The sequence below is a fragment of the Erythrolamprus reginae genome, chromosome 12 (genome assembly GCF_031021105.1).
Source record: "Erythrolamprus reginae isolate rEryReg1 chromosome 12, rEryReg1.hap1, whole genome shotgun sequence".
Lineage (NCBI taxonomy): Eukaryota > Metazoa > Chordata > Lepidosauria > Squamata > Dipsadidae > Erythrolamprus > Erythrolamprus reginae.
In genome coordinates, this window is record NC_091961.1 from 2,543,017 (window position 1) to 2,557,160 (window position 14,144).

Sequence of the window (14,144 nt, forward strand, 5' to 3'; positions counted from 1 at the left end):
CACACCACACGATAAAAAGAAAACCCAAAAGTTTTTATCAACAGAAAAAAACAGAAACAGCTCCCTTTTTAAATGTCAAAGGGATTTTCTGGTACACACAAGGCACAGGTGAAATGCAATCCAATTGCTCACCCAATAACTGGGAAATTGAGTCCAATTCTAAAGTCCAGAGAGTCCACACACACACAATCCTGAACAGCAAAAACCACGATCTTGACGAAACAATGAATCAGATAAACTGCCATGAGGCTAAAACACCAGGCTGCGCTTTTATCTGTAGCACTAATTACAGCAGCCCCACCCAACCACAGGTGGCCTCATTTTCTCTTGTAATAATCCTTCAGTTGTTGTCTCCTATGCATCACTCTACGCATGCGTGGATGTGTCATTAATTCTTGTTCAGAATCCAGGGATGATACAGATGACTGATCACCTCCTGGGCTGTGTGCCAAACTCCCCTCTTCTCTGTCACTCACACTTCCTTGGTCAGAGGAGACTTTGTCGGCAGATTCTACTGGGAGCAAAACAGGCCTGCAACATGTGGATGTCTCCCCCACCTCCACCTCCACATTCCTTGGGGCAGGAGCTGGGCCAGAGCTAACCACAACACAAAGGCAGAATGATCAACGAGAAGACAGCAGCCCAGGGGTAGGAAATCTACACTGGTCATTTTGAAACTGACTCAGGGCGGCTTACAACATGTTAGCAAAAGCACTTTTGAACAGAGCCAGCAATATTGCCCCCACAATCCAGGTCCTCATTTGACCCACCTCGAAAGGATGGAAGGCTGAGTCAACCTTGAGCCGGTGATGAGATTTGAACCGCTGACCTTCAGATCTACAGTCAGCTTCAGTGGCCTGCAGTACAGCACTCTACCTGCTGCGCCACCCCGGCTCTTAGGGATGATTAGGGATTATAGAATGACTGTTTAATGCAAAGGGTTGGTTTTAAAAGTCCAAATACTCATTAAATACATTAAAAAAATCTTTCCTCTACTTCACGGAAATCCGTTTTTCACGGGGGGTCTTGGAACGCATCCCCCACATAAAATGAGGGGTCACTGTATACCGTTTTTTATTATGCTGTGAACTGCTCCAAGTCTTCGGAGAAGGGCGGCATACCAATCCCATTAATTAATAAAATAAATAAATTTTATCACTGTAAGCTGCCCTGAGTCCGCTAGGAAAAGGGCGACCCTATAAATCCGAAGCATAAAATAAATGAGCTGGGCATTGCCTTACCTGTCCTTGCCCTTCTCTATCACCCGGCTAACAGTGGGCGACTCTGTGATGCCCACTTGGACTCTCTGCTGGCCTGGAATGAGAAAGAGGTCACGGTGGGCACCCTGACTCCCTCCAAGGGCCCCCGCTAAGCGCTCGCCCTCTGGCCTTCTCCCCTCTGACCTCTGACCTTCCTCCTGCTCTAACATGTCCATCAGGCCATTCATGGCGTCTGAGTCCACTGTATCTTCCTCCACCAGGTCCATGGAACCAAGAGGGTCAGGGCCATGCACATCCTCCAGCGGTGGCCCCGTGAGCCGCCCTTCACTCGTGGCGTCCGAATCCTCAGCCTTGCTGCACTCCAGGGAGGAATCTTCGGCAGTCACCAGCGAGGGCGTCAGCCCGGAAGACCACACCTGCATGTCCGACATCTCCAGCAGGGCGTCCTGCTCGCCGGCGGCCATGGGGATGGCTTCCAGGATGGCCACCTCATTCCAGTATTGGTCGGCGCAGAGCGGGGAAGGCAGAGCGTAGTGCATGGAGGCGGGGGACAGCAGCTCGTCCTGCAGCGAAGCATAACCTGCGTGGGCAGACAGAGGGCGACAGACTCACACACTGAGCTGGGCTGGGGGGGGCAGACAGGGTTAAGCAGCCCCCACCCTGTCCCTCTGGACCAGTGGTTCTTCACCTGGGGGGTCGGGACCCCTTTGGGGGGTCGAACGACCGTTTCACAGGGGTCGCCTAAGACCAGTGATGGTGAAGCTATGGCCGTTGCTGAAGCTCAGATCCAATGTGCAGGTGTGTGCCGGCCAGCTGATTTTTGGCTTGTGCAGAGGTTCTGGGAGGACATTTTTGGCTTCCAGAGAACCTCCGGGGGGATTGGGAGGGCAGATTTATTTTCTCCCGGCTCCAGGGAAGCCTTTGGAGCCTGGGGAGGGCAAAACAGGAGTCTACTGGGCCCACCAGAAGTTGGGAAACAGGCCGTTGCCAGCCTCCAGAGGGCCTCCAGGAGGTGGGGAAGCTGTTTTCGCCCTCCCTAGGCATTGAATTATGGGTGTGGGCTCTCGTGCATCTGTGATAGCATGCACCCACACTCTTTCTGCACACGAGGAAAAACCGTTCACCATCACTGCTTAGGACCATGGGAAAAGACAAACTTCCCCTCGTGTGAGGAACTAAAGCTTCTATTCTGGCACCTTGGAACGTATTTTTACAATCTGACCAATCAGATGTTTACAGTGGGAGTGTCCCTCTGACCTTCCTGCCAATCAGCTTAAAGCTCTGTTGGGAGAATTGGCGCTAGACATGGGTGGGAAGGTCACCACAACATGAGGAGCTGTATTAAGGGGTCGCGGCATTATAAAGGTTGAGAACCAATGTTCTGGACAGTGTGGGTCAACCTGGGCAACTTTAAGAGGCCTGGACTTCAACTCCCAGAAGTCTCCAGCCTAGGGAACTCTGGGAGTTGAAGTCCACACCTCTTAAAGTCAACCAAGGTTGAGAAACAAGACTCTGAACATGGAGATTATCCTGGGCATCGAAGGATCTCTCTCCATCCCAACCTGTTGGATTGGCGCTTCCTGGACCCAGCACAATGGATCCATTTGGTTAAGGGGAGTAAAAATTGCACCTGAGCAGTCGTGTGGGCTGAGGATTCTGGGATAAAGCCTATGTATTGGGCATGGGGGGGGCAGAGTCAGGAAGCTGCCTCTGCATTGAGATAAGGCAACAATCAAAGCACAATTTGTCATTTCTTGCGGAATGCTATCGAGTTTGGGAATCTATCTATCAATCTATCTATCTATTTATCATCTATCTATCTATCTATCTATCTATCTATCTATCTATCTATCATCTATTTGTTATCTATCTATCTGTCATCTATCTATCATCTGTCTGTCTATCTATCTATCTATCTATCTATCTTCTGTCTATCAATCTATCTATGAATCTATGAAACTATCTATCTATCTATCTATCTATCTATCTTCTATTTGTTATCTATCTATCTGTCATCTATCTATCATCTATCTGTCTGTCTCTGTCTGTCTCTGTATCTATCTATCTATCTATCTATCTATCTATCTATCTATCTATCTATCTATCTATCCACCATCTATCTATCTATCTATCTATCTATCTATCTATCTATCTATCTATCTATCTATCATCTATTTGTTATCTATCTATCTGTCATCTATCTATCATCTGTCTGTCTATCTATCTATCTATCTATCTATCTATCTTCTGTCTATCAATCTATCTATGAATCTATGAAACTATCTATCTATCTATCTATCTATCTTCTATTTGTTATCTATCTATCTGTCATCTATCTATCATCTATCTGTCTGTCTCTGTCTGTCTCTGTATCTATCTATCTATCTATCTATCTATCTATCTATCCACCATCTATCTATCTATCTATCTATCTATCTATCTATCTATCTATCTATCTATCTATCTCTGGATGATAGGTTACCTATCTATCATCTAGCCATCTTGCATCCAAAGTATACATTCTTGGGCTCCAATTTGCTAAACATCACAAAGCAGCTGCCTGCAACTTGTCCTTTGGCCGATTCCCTGGACAGCTCTATTTCCATGGCCAAAAGGGCCACGATGCCTGCAGCCCATCCAGCGTCCCTCAGTAGTGAGACGGGCAGCATATAAATTTAATAAACGAATTCCTGCAGGAGACTCTAGGCCCAGCCAGAGAGCATCGTGGGGAGGGGATTGCTCCCCTACAGCTACTGTGGCCCTCTTTCAACCAAAAATGACAGGAGGGTGAGAAAGTGGTGCGAAAGAAGGGAGAGAGCTCTGACTTTGGCAAAGAGGAAGGGGTGAGCAAAGTATTAAGGGGGAGGGTCTTTCAGAAAAAAAGGGTCTTGCGTAGGAGGAAAAGATGAGAAAGAAAGTGTAAATAGCAGCCGCCTTGACTTTGCTTGGTTAGAAGATGCCACGGAGGGAAGTCCACTCCATTTCCCCCCAAAGTTCTGCTTTTCTACCCTTACAACAATAAACCACATTTCTGGAGTGAAGGAGGTTCTTGATGCTTCTCTGAGTTTGGTGATTTCCTTGGAGACTTTTCGTTACCCAAACCATCTTTGCCAGGACTGAGAAAAACGACCAACGTTGATGATGTGTCCTACTTTGGTAAGGAAACGTCTTCCAGAAAACCACCAAGCTCCAAGAGCATCAAAGGCCCCCTCCTATCTGTTGTGGTTGGCTTGCAGCCAGGTCCTCTGGCAACTGACGTTGAGCCTGATGAACTGGGGCCCTCTGGGCACGGTCGGCCTGTGTGGCTGTCGGAGGAGTCAGACAGTGAGCTGGAGGAGGAGGAGGGAGAGTGGGTGGGAGGAGCCTACAGAGGCTGTAGAACCCCAACTGGGGATTTGCAGCCCCCAACTGGGGCCTGAGGAGGAGGAAGAGGAGATAAGGGACCCAGTCCTGAATGTACGGGTAAGAAGGATGCAGGGGAGGCAGGAACATTTATGGAGGCTCAGAAAGAGGAAGCAACCACAGCTGTGTTTAGTCTGCACTGCCAGAGGGTATATAAAGGGGAGGAGAAGAGCCTGCAAAGAGTGGTTTTGCCTGACAAACCTTGATACAGTACTGGACGTTTATAGGGCTAATTTCTTGTAAGAAAACTTTGGCTCGAAAAGCAACTGTGTGGGACTTTATCTTATCAACCTGGCCTCACACTTGGATTTTGGCAGTCGAAAGCCTTTTTTTGGTTCACATTTGTGCAGTTCAACAAAGGTCTTGTTTGAAACCTTTGTGTTTGAGTTTTAATTTGGGGATAATGACCGGCCAGCTGATGTGCAAGACAGAACGCTATCAACCGTCAGCTAGAAATATTCTCTCCTGTTGATTCCAGGAACCTCTGCAGGGGCCGAACCTCTGGAAAGTGCAGGAAAGCGGAAGAACTCGGGCGTCTCTTTTCCCCAAGGATTCAGTGTGAGTGTGACCATCGTCCAATACAGCCAGGAGACAGAAGTGCCCAGCTGCAGCCAGGCTTGGCTCTGCCCAAGTTCAGCTCAGGCATGGGGGGGGTTAAGCTGCCGGAGGGCAAGGAATAGAAGCGGCGGCAGCAGCAGTAGCACAGGAGGGGGAGAGGCAAGGAGGGAGGGGGCCAGTAGGAAGGTGCAAAGGGGGAGAAAGACCAAGCCAAGCGGGCAATCCATGCGCTAGTTAGTGAAGCCGCTACAGTGATGGGCAGCAGTCGGTGCGGTCAGGTGCTTCGTCCTGGTAGGAAATTCTGGGATGCGCCCCCGACACACACACGCATGCCCCTGCACGAGATTTGGCTCCTGCACATGTGCAGCAAGTGAAAATTCGTGTGAGTGCTCTCGCCATGTGCGATGTCGGCGAAAATCAACAAAATGTCGCTCTCGCGCGGGTCTTCACAAGATTTCACTTGAAGAGCATGCGTAGAGGTCAAATCTCATGCCGACGGGCGTGTGCGCCCACGACGGCCTCGGAGGGCACACCGGTAGCACCCAAGACAAGCAGCCCTTCACTGGAGCCTCAGCTCTAGGGTGTCTCAGACCCACACGAGAGAGGGAACAGGACAGGCCGAGACAGTGGAGACAGGGGGCAGAGGAGGAGGAAGAAGGAGGAGGAGGGAGGGAGGGAGAAAGAGAGACAGAGAAAGAGAGGCGGGGTGAAGCCAGTGGCGCCATATCGGGCACCTCCCAGCCAGCCAACTTGGTACACTCAGCGCCCCCTCTGGCGGGAGAGAAAGTGGAAGATCACACCGGGAAGAAGACAAGACAAAGAAAAGAACGGCAGTGCAGCAGAGAAGCTAAATGCACCCCTCTTAATCGCATCAGAGCCTCGCGGGCCAACTTTGCTCTCCGGCACCCACTAAAACCCGCTCCCGTTCTTGATTTGCACCTGTGTAAGTTATCTTCAAAGGGACGCCTGATGGCAACTCTGGGTCCCTCGATAACCCATCCATCCCTCCCCCTCGATAAGCCGCTGATCATCCCCATCTCAACTTAAGCTGTCCAAGGCCTGGTCTCTAACTGTGGGGCGTCACCTTCCGGATTCAACAGCTATTCCCAAACCATTGCATCCGCGGAACTGTTTCCTGGTTCAATTTTGAAGCGGGGCGAATAACTCAAATCCCACGGAGAACAATGGCCACACACTTCCCTCTCTCTATCAGAGGTGTGCGTCTAATCTATCCATGTTTAAGCCATTGTTTGTCAACCTTGGCAGCTTTAAGACACGTGGCTAGCTGTAGTCTGGCAAGTTCTAGGAATGGATGCTGTTCACCAGGTGGGGGTTCCACTTACCGGCCGCTGCCGGTACGTCCTCCTGGGATCGTTGCGGGCTCACGGACACCTGTCAGCATGAGATTTGGCTTCTGTGCATGTGTAGCAAGCAAAATCTCACATGAGGACACTCTCGCATGCGAGATTTTGCTGACCTTTGGTGATTTCTTTGCTCCCACGCATGCGCAGGAGCAAAAAACCGCCGGAAATTGTCAAAATCTCATGCACGAGAGCTCAGAAGCCAAATCTTGCACGTTCACGCACATGCACACATTAAGCCTACGGAGATGCACACGCATCTCAATTTCCGCCACTGGAACCCCGATCCCAGGTGCACCGGCTGCAACCCATTACTGATTCTCACCATCTTCAGGCCGCCAAAGTTGAGAAACGTTGCTCAATGTTTTAAGGGAGAAAGAGAGACGGGGTTGAACCCCGTCGACTACGATCTGGCTATGAAATAAAGATGAACTCAGGCTACGTACTGCCCTCCGGGTGGTGAGCGCGATGATTCCTCTGCCAAGCGTCGGTTATTAGATCCAGAATGAGACAGGAAGGAGGACTGCGGCGACCACAGGAGGCAACCCGGAAAGACCCGAAGCTGGTAGAAGAGAGCGGATCTGGGACTCACCATTTAACTGGGAGGGAGACCCAGAATAGTCTCGGTGCCGGTAGCGCTTGTCACTCTTCAGGCTGTGGCTCTGTCGCCCAGAACCTTCCAGCATGTTGATAATTTCGCTACGGTCAATGTTGCGAAGGGCTGCGTAAAGGCTCTCCACTGGACAAAGGATGAGTAAGAACGGGGTAAGAACAAGGAAACAGAGCTAGACCTAAATGGGGCTCTGCATGGGGCTACTTTTGAAGAGCGTTCGGAGACTGCAAATCGTGTTCGGACTCCATAACTGTCCATAACTGTTGGATTGTCAATATACTGGCTGCAGGTGTTGCAGACTGCCACAAGAGGGAGCTAGAGTTTATAGCTTATTTCTCTGAGTCACCCTGTCTGTTTCTCTTTGTCTAAGCCAGTGTTTCCCAACCTTGGCCAGTTGAAGGTATCTGGACTTCAACTCCCAGAATTCCCCAGCCAGCATTTGCTGGCTGGGGAATTCTGGGAGTTGAAGTCCAAATATCTTCAACTGGCCAAGGTTGGAAAACACTGGTCTAAGCTACTCACAATTAATGGCTACTCATTGTTAGGTTTGCTCTGCAATTCTCTGCATGCTCTGTATTGTAGTCATGTGTTATACCTAAAATGTGTTTAGGCTTAATATCCTTGTATCTGATTTTGACAAAGACAACCGGTAAGAAAGACTAGGCACTTGGTAATACTGTATTTGGATTGTTATTCCAACTTATTACGTGTATGACGTTAGACTGTTTATAGGAATATGTTATTTCTTCAAAGTAAACTTTAATTCAAGTTAGTATATCTGTATGTGGCTGAGTATTTATTCACAACTGATCTCAATCTAAACATTTCTGTTGTGTGCACAACCTTGGCAAACAAGGATTTACTCTGCTCATACATTAACAGGCAGGGAATGGAGATTTTACAGTATCCTTCCCCTGCCACATTACGCCCACCGTGCCACACCCACAGAACCAGTAGTAAAAAAAATTGAATCCCCTCGCTGCTCTTGATGTACCCTTCCATTGTGGTACAGTGGTACCTCGACATACGAGTTTAATTCGTTCCAGACCCGAGCTCGTATGTCGATCAACTCGCATCTCGAACGAATGCCTTTAGACTTGGCTTTTCGCGCCGAGATAACTGGAAGCAAGGAATTCTTGCGCCACCTAGTGGAAGCTTGGCTCGTATCCCGAATTTGAGCTCGGGTGTCGAACAGAAATTTTGCTCGCGTCTCGGCTCATAACTTGGAATACTCACATGTGGAGCAGCTCGTACCTAGAGGTACTACTGTATTACAGGATGTAACCCAAATATATATATATATTTGATGACATGAGCTGATCATAGAAAATTTCTGGAGAACATCTAAAGCCCCTCCCTGATATACGCAAAAGATGAAGCCCTCCTTTCTGACGCTCGTCATTAATACTCACTGTTGGCACTCTGGCCACCACGGCTGGTCCAAAGATTCAAGAGAGCCATGCTCTGCTCCAGGAGGGAGTTGGGATTCTCCACTCGGATTCTGTTGATATCATCCACTCCGAATTGAAGTTCCCGAGCCAGCTCTGCAGAGAATTGGGGAAAATACAGTATAAGAGACAGGTCAACCATCAGGTAAAAATGGAATGTAACTAGACTTCATCGCTGTTAGGATTCTGTCCATAACTGTTGGGTGCAGGTGTTGCAGACTGCCAACAGAGGGAGCTAGACTTTAAAGCTTATTTCTCTGCATCACCCTCTCTGTTTCTCTTTGTCAGTCTCAGGGTTAGGTGGTCAGGTTTCTCTCCAACATTTTGTCTCCTAACCTTGTTTGGTTCCCCAACCTTTCACCCAGTTCAGGGATACTTACCTGCCCAACTGAGGCCCAGGTGTTCTGCAATGACCGCCAACTTCATGTTGGTCTTGTCTTTCTCTGTGCTGTTAAAGGATCCTGGAAAGAGAGGAACAAAGGCAAACTCAACCATCTCCATCCAACTGGGCTTTCTTGGGGTTCTTTCTTCCCCACCGCCTTGAAAACAAAGCATTTGCGAGGGAATGGAGCCCTTCCCTTATGATACCAGGTTGCAACGCCTTGGTCTCTTCAGCCTTGAAAGACGGCATTGAAGAGGGGACTTGTTCGGAGGGTATAAAATCCTGCATGGGATAGAAAAGGTGGATAGAGAAAAATTCTTTTCTCTATCACACAATACTAGGACGAGGGGGCCCTCCCTAAAGCTCATAGGTAAGGAAGTGAGGACAAATAAAGGGAAATATTTCTTCACCCAGAGGGTCCTTGGTTTATGGAATTCCCTTCCAGAAAAGGTCATGACAGTTGTCAGCCTTGATAGCTTCAAGGCAGGATTAGACAGATTCATGGATGCCGAGTGTATCATAGGTGGTTATTGAAATGGATGTCCAAGTGCCGCCTCTATGTTGGTGGAGGCAGGCAGGATTCCCTTGAATACCACTTGTTGGGGGGTCAAGGGAAAGGGAGGGTTTTGCCTTCTCTTTCTGCTCAAGATCCCCATGGACAATTGGTGGACCACTGTGGGACACAGAATGCTGGACTCGGTGGGCTTTGGCCCGATTCAGCAGGGCTCTTCTTAAGTTCTTATGTTCAAATGAAGCAAAAACAGGGCTTTGGGGAGGCCTGGGTCACTGCCAATTTCAGCAACCCAGGCCACCAAGTTACTACCAGTTCTACAGAACCAGTCCAAACCGAGAGGAACCCACCTCTGATGGAATCACATAACCCCAACATACCATAGCTGACTTCAGTATTAGATTCAATGTCAATTAGCTTAGCTTTACATTAAATAGTATTTAGGAATACCTATGTCTTTAAACTATCCGTAGCATTTTGAATATTGATTGTAAACACTGATTATAAAATGTATGTTTACTTCTACTTTAGAGTGAGTGTTACTCATTTTGTGCTGGCCCAGGACTGAAAAACAAGGAAACAATTCGTGTGGTTTTTATGTTGTGCCTTGAATGGATATGAACTTTCAACTGGTTTCCCAGGGTAGGTGCCAGGTTTGCTCCGGCGATAAATTGGAATTTTGAGGAGCACTTGGACACAGACTCAGATTTAGTTTGGAAGTTACCTGGAACCTTGACACTTTCCAGCTAACCAACCCTGACACTGGTTATTTAATTTCACCCAGGGAAATACTAAGAGTTTAGCAAGGAGGAATAGAGTTCTGGGCTCTGTCCAAGGTCTTGTCCCCTTACTGTTGTGGTTAGCTCTGGCCCAGCTCCTGCCCCAAGGACTGTGGATGTGGGGGAGACATCCACATGCCGCAGGCCTGTTTTGCTCCCGGTGGAATCTGATGATGAAGGCTCCTCTGACCAAGAAGACATGAGTGACAGGGAGGAGGAGAGTGGGGCAGACAGCTCAGAAGGAGATCAATTATCTAGCTCCTCCTTGGATTCAGCACAAGAGTTAATGATACAGCCACGCATGCGGAGAGCGATGCATAGGCAACAACAACTGAGAGATTATTATCAAAGAAAATGAGGCCACCTGTGGTTGGGTGGGGCTGTGTTCATTAGTGAGGCTGCTATAAATAGCAGCCTGTGGGTTTGGCCATTGTGGAGGATTATCTGATCGTTGTGTTTCGTGACTGCTGACTTTGACCTTTTGTGTGCTGATTTCCCCCCGCTTTGAAACTAAACCAGAGCAAAGTGTGTTTCACTTTGTGAAAGAAGAAGGACTGTGAATTGCCTCACAGCTGCAAGCTAAGTATCACAGAACTGATAAGGGACTTGTACAAATTACCAGTTTGTTTGGAGATGAGTGCTCTTTGCTATACCAAAAGAGGGCTTAGGTTAAGGGAATTTGTACCTGTGAATTTTTGGGAGGATTCTACCAGAGAGCCCGACAGAACACTTACCCAAAATGCTGTCACTCAGCAGGCTGTATCTCTCTCTCAGGGCAAGTGGCGTCAATGTTCTCCTTCGCTCTTCACTGCCAGAAGTCTGGAAAAACAAGGAAAGGGGTTGAGATTGTCCGGCATCAAAGTGGAGAGGAGCACCCACCCAACGAATAATCAAAAATGAAAGACTCCCACTTCTGCCACCGGCTTGGGACATCTCATGACCAAGGGCCTGAGAACATTGATTTGGGAGATCTCCTGTGAGGCCCAGCCTCTCCTCCTTACTCAAGAAAGTAAAGACTCTTGAAACTTGGAATTTCAAAAGGAGCCTTTTATTGAAGAGAGGTGAAAGCGGGGCAAAATCAAAGCAGGCTCTGAGGTCCTTCACAGCATACAGTTGCAATAAAGGAAATTAGAGACCCCTCCCAACAGTCCAATGTGGATTCAGCCAATCTGCAGGTGTGAAGATGTTATTGTATCGGCCACTCTGAGAAAGAGATAACAGAACTTTCTCAGGGCCATCATCTTCCGGTAATGCAGCCCACACCACATTTCCATGCCCTTATATTGCCCAAGAGGTGAGAAACTATCTGGCAGTTAAGGTGGCAGGGAACATTTTAAAATCAGGTTAAAGGTTATAAAAGAATGCAAGGCAGGATCTGGGATACTGTTGTGGCCCGCCTGCACCCCGCGCAGCTAGTCATGGATCTCAAAGACCAAGAGGTGGTTGTGGTGCAGTCCCATCACCCCGTGCACTTGGCAATAGAGTCTGATAGTTAAGAGGTGCACATGAGTGATGTAGAAGAGGAGGAGGGACTTCTTCTTCTCGATGCTAGGGCACACAGGGCTGTTAGAAGGCAAGAGTGGCTACACAGGAAGAGGTCTCCTTGAGAGTAGAGCTGCAGGCTAATTGGCCACACCCTTAGACTACTTAAGCCCTAATCATGCCAAGTATAGTTGCAGGTAACAACGTCATTTCTAAATCTTGATTTCTGCGTTTCTAGTTTGCATTCCAGCACATTGCATTTTCCAGTTTTGGGACTTGTGTCAAGTATAGTAAGACTCTTGGATTTGGACCAGCTGTTTTTAAGCCACACCCACAAAATAAGCCATGCCCACGATGTGGCAGTAAAACTTTTGGCAGCCCATCACTGGGCAGGATAGGGCAAGAAAAGGTGGACTAACTGACCTTGGAACAGGGTGGCATTGTGACATTCAAATGGCACAGCACATGCTGTAGTTCTTCATACTTCATGGGCTTGCGGAGGAAGGACAAAGAGCCACTGGCTTCCCGGCTACTGTCCCTCACCTACATAAATAATAATACATTACAAATATTGTCATTGTATGTATATACACCGTATATACAATGAAATATATAATACAATACAACGAAACGCCTAAGGACCAGTCCCAACATACATAACAATGCCCCCAAAAAAATGCCCCCCCCAAATCTCAACCAAAAAATGCTCCATCCTGCACATTGGCAAAAAGAATCAGAACACCAAATACAAGCTGAACAAACAAGACCTTACAGATGACTCTCACTCTGTATAAGACCTCAGAATACTCATATCAAATGACCTAAGTGCCAAAGGCCACTGCACCAACATCGTCAAAAAGGCTTCAAGAGTTGTTAACCTAATCCTACATAGTTTCTGCTCCGGTAATCTCACACTACTAACCAGAGGACAGAAAACTTTCGCCAGACCAATCCTTGAATACAGCTCATCTGTCTGGAACCCACATTGCATTTCAGGCATAAACACTGCAGAAAATGTCCAGAGATACTTTACTACAAGAACCCTCCACTCCTCCACTACGCAACCAGACTTACAATCCTAGGTTTAGAAAGCTTAGAAATACATCACCTGAAACACGATCTAAGCACAGCCCATAAAATCATCTGCTACAACATCCTTCCTGTCAATGACTACTTCAGCTTCCATCACAACAACACTCGAGCGCACAACAGATACAAACTTATAGTAAACTGCTCTAAACCCGACTGCAAGAAATACAACTCTAGTAACCGAGTAGTTGATGCATGGAACTCACTACCGGACCCTGTAGTATCATCACCTAACCCCCAAAACTTTACCCTTAGACTCTCCACTGTTGACCTCTCCCGATTCCTCAGAGGTCAGTAAGGGGCCTGCATAAGTGCACCAGCATGCCTTCCGTCCCATGTCCTAATGTTTCTCTCTTACCACCAGTGACAACCGCAGATTTCCAAAACTTTTGCTGGTTACCTTAACTGGAATGATGAGACGATTTTCATGGAATGACTGGAACAAGAAGCTCCGTTGCTGGGCAGCCTTCTTGATTGGTAGCAGGTTTCCAGAAAGCTCCATGTGAAGTGGCATGCCTTCGGCCACCTGTGGAAGACCACTATAAGATTCTCTGGGTGATCATCAGCCACCCAGAGTAAGTGTGGAATTATTATTATTATTATTATTATTATTATTATTATTATTATTATTTATTGGATTTGTATGCCGCCCCTCTCCGCAGACTCGGGGCGGCTAACAACAGTGGTAAAACGACATGAACAATCCAATTAATAAAAACAACTAAAAAACCCTTATTATAAAAAACCAAACATACACACAAACATACCATGCATAACTTGTAATAGCCTAGGGGGGAAAGGATAACTTAACTCCCCCATGCCTGGCGACAAAGGTGGGTCTTAAGTAATTTGCAAAAGACAAGGAGGGTGGGGGCTGTTCTAATCTCTGGGGGGAGTTGGTTCCAGAGGGCCGGGGCCGCCACAGAGAAGGCTCTTCCCCTGGGGCCCGCCAAACGACATTGTTTGGTCGACGGGACCCGGAGAAGGCCAACTCTGTGGGACCTTATCGGCCGCTGGGATTCATGCGGTAGAAGGCAGTTCTGGATGTATTCTGGCCCAATGCCATGTAGGGCTTTAAAGGTCATTACCAACACTTTGAATTGTGACCGGAAACCGATCGGCAGCCAGTTCAGGCTGCGGAGTGTTGCAGAAATGTGGGCGAATCTAGGAAGCCCCATGATGGCTCTCGCGGCCGCATTCTGCAATTGGGTTGCATCAAAATCAAGTCAAGTCAAATCAAATCAAATAAAAATAAATAATAAATTATTACAGAAAATTCTAATTGTAATTATTTTACAA

General features: G+C 47.7%; 1 protein-coding gene across 12 annotated transcripts in view; it reads right to left on the reverse strand.

The window, feature by feature from the left end:
* The window catches only part of ANK1 (ankyrin 1), a 105,324-nt gene that overhangs the window by 13,686 nt on the left and 77,494 nt on the right, over nucleotides 1–14,144 (reverse strand). For 10 of the 12 annotated variants that reach the window (XR_011560435.1, XM_070765497.1, XM_070765492.1 and 7 more), the window contains 8 exons: nucleotides 13,246–13,371; nucleotides 12,180–12,299; nucleotides 11,009–11,093; nucleotides 8,983–9,063; nucleotides 8,567–8,698; nucleotides 7,134–7,280; nucleotides 1,411–1,800; nucleotides 1,242–1,314 (listed from right to left, as the gene is read on the reverse strand). Coding sequence is in view for 9 of the 12 variants with exons in the window: in XM_070765497.1 (XP_070621598.1) it covers nucleotides 1,242–1,314; nucleotides 1,411–1,800; nucleotides 7,134–7,280; nucleotides 8,567–8,698; nucleotides 8,983–9,063; nucleotides 11,009–11,093; nucleotides 12,180–12,299; nucleotides 13,246–13,371 (1,154 nt within the window). In the remaining 3 variants the exon portion in view is untranslated. Of the gene's footprint in view, nucleotides 1–1,241; nucleotides 1,315–1,403; nucleotides 1,801–7,133; nucleotides 7,281–8,566; nucleotides 8,699–8,982; nucleotides 9,064–11,008; nucleotides 11,094–12,179; nucleotides 12,300–13,245; nucleotides 13,372–14,144 lie in introns of all 12 variants that reach the window. The other 2 variants (XR_011560436.1, XR_011560437.1) reach the window with 1 other exon arrangement.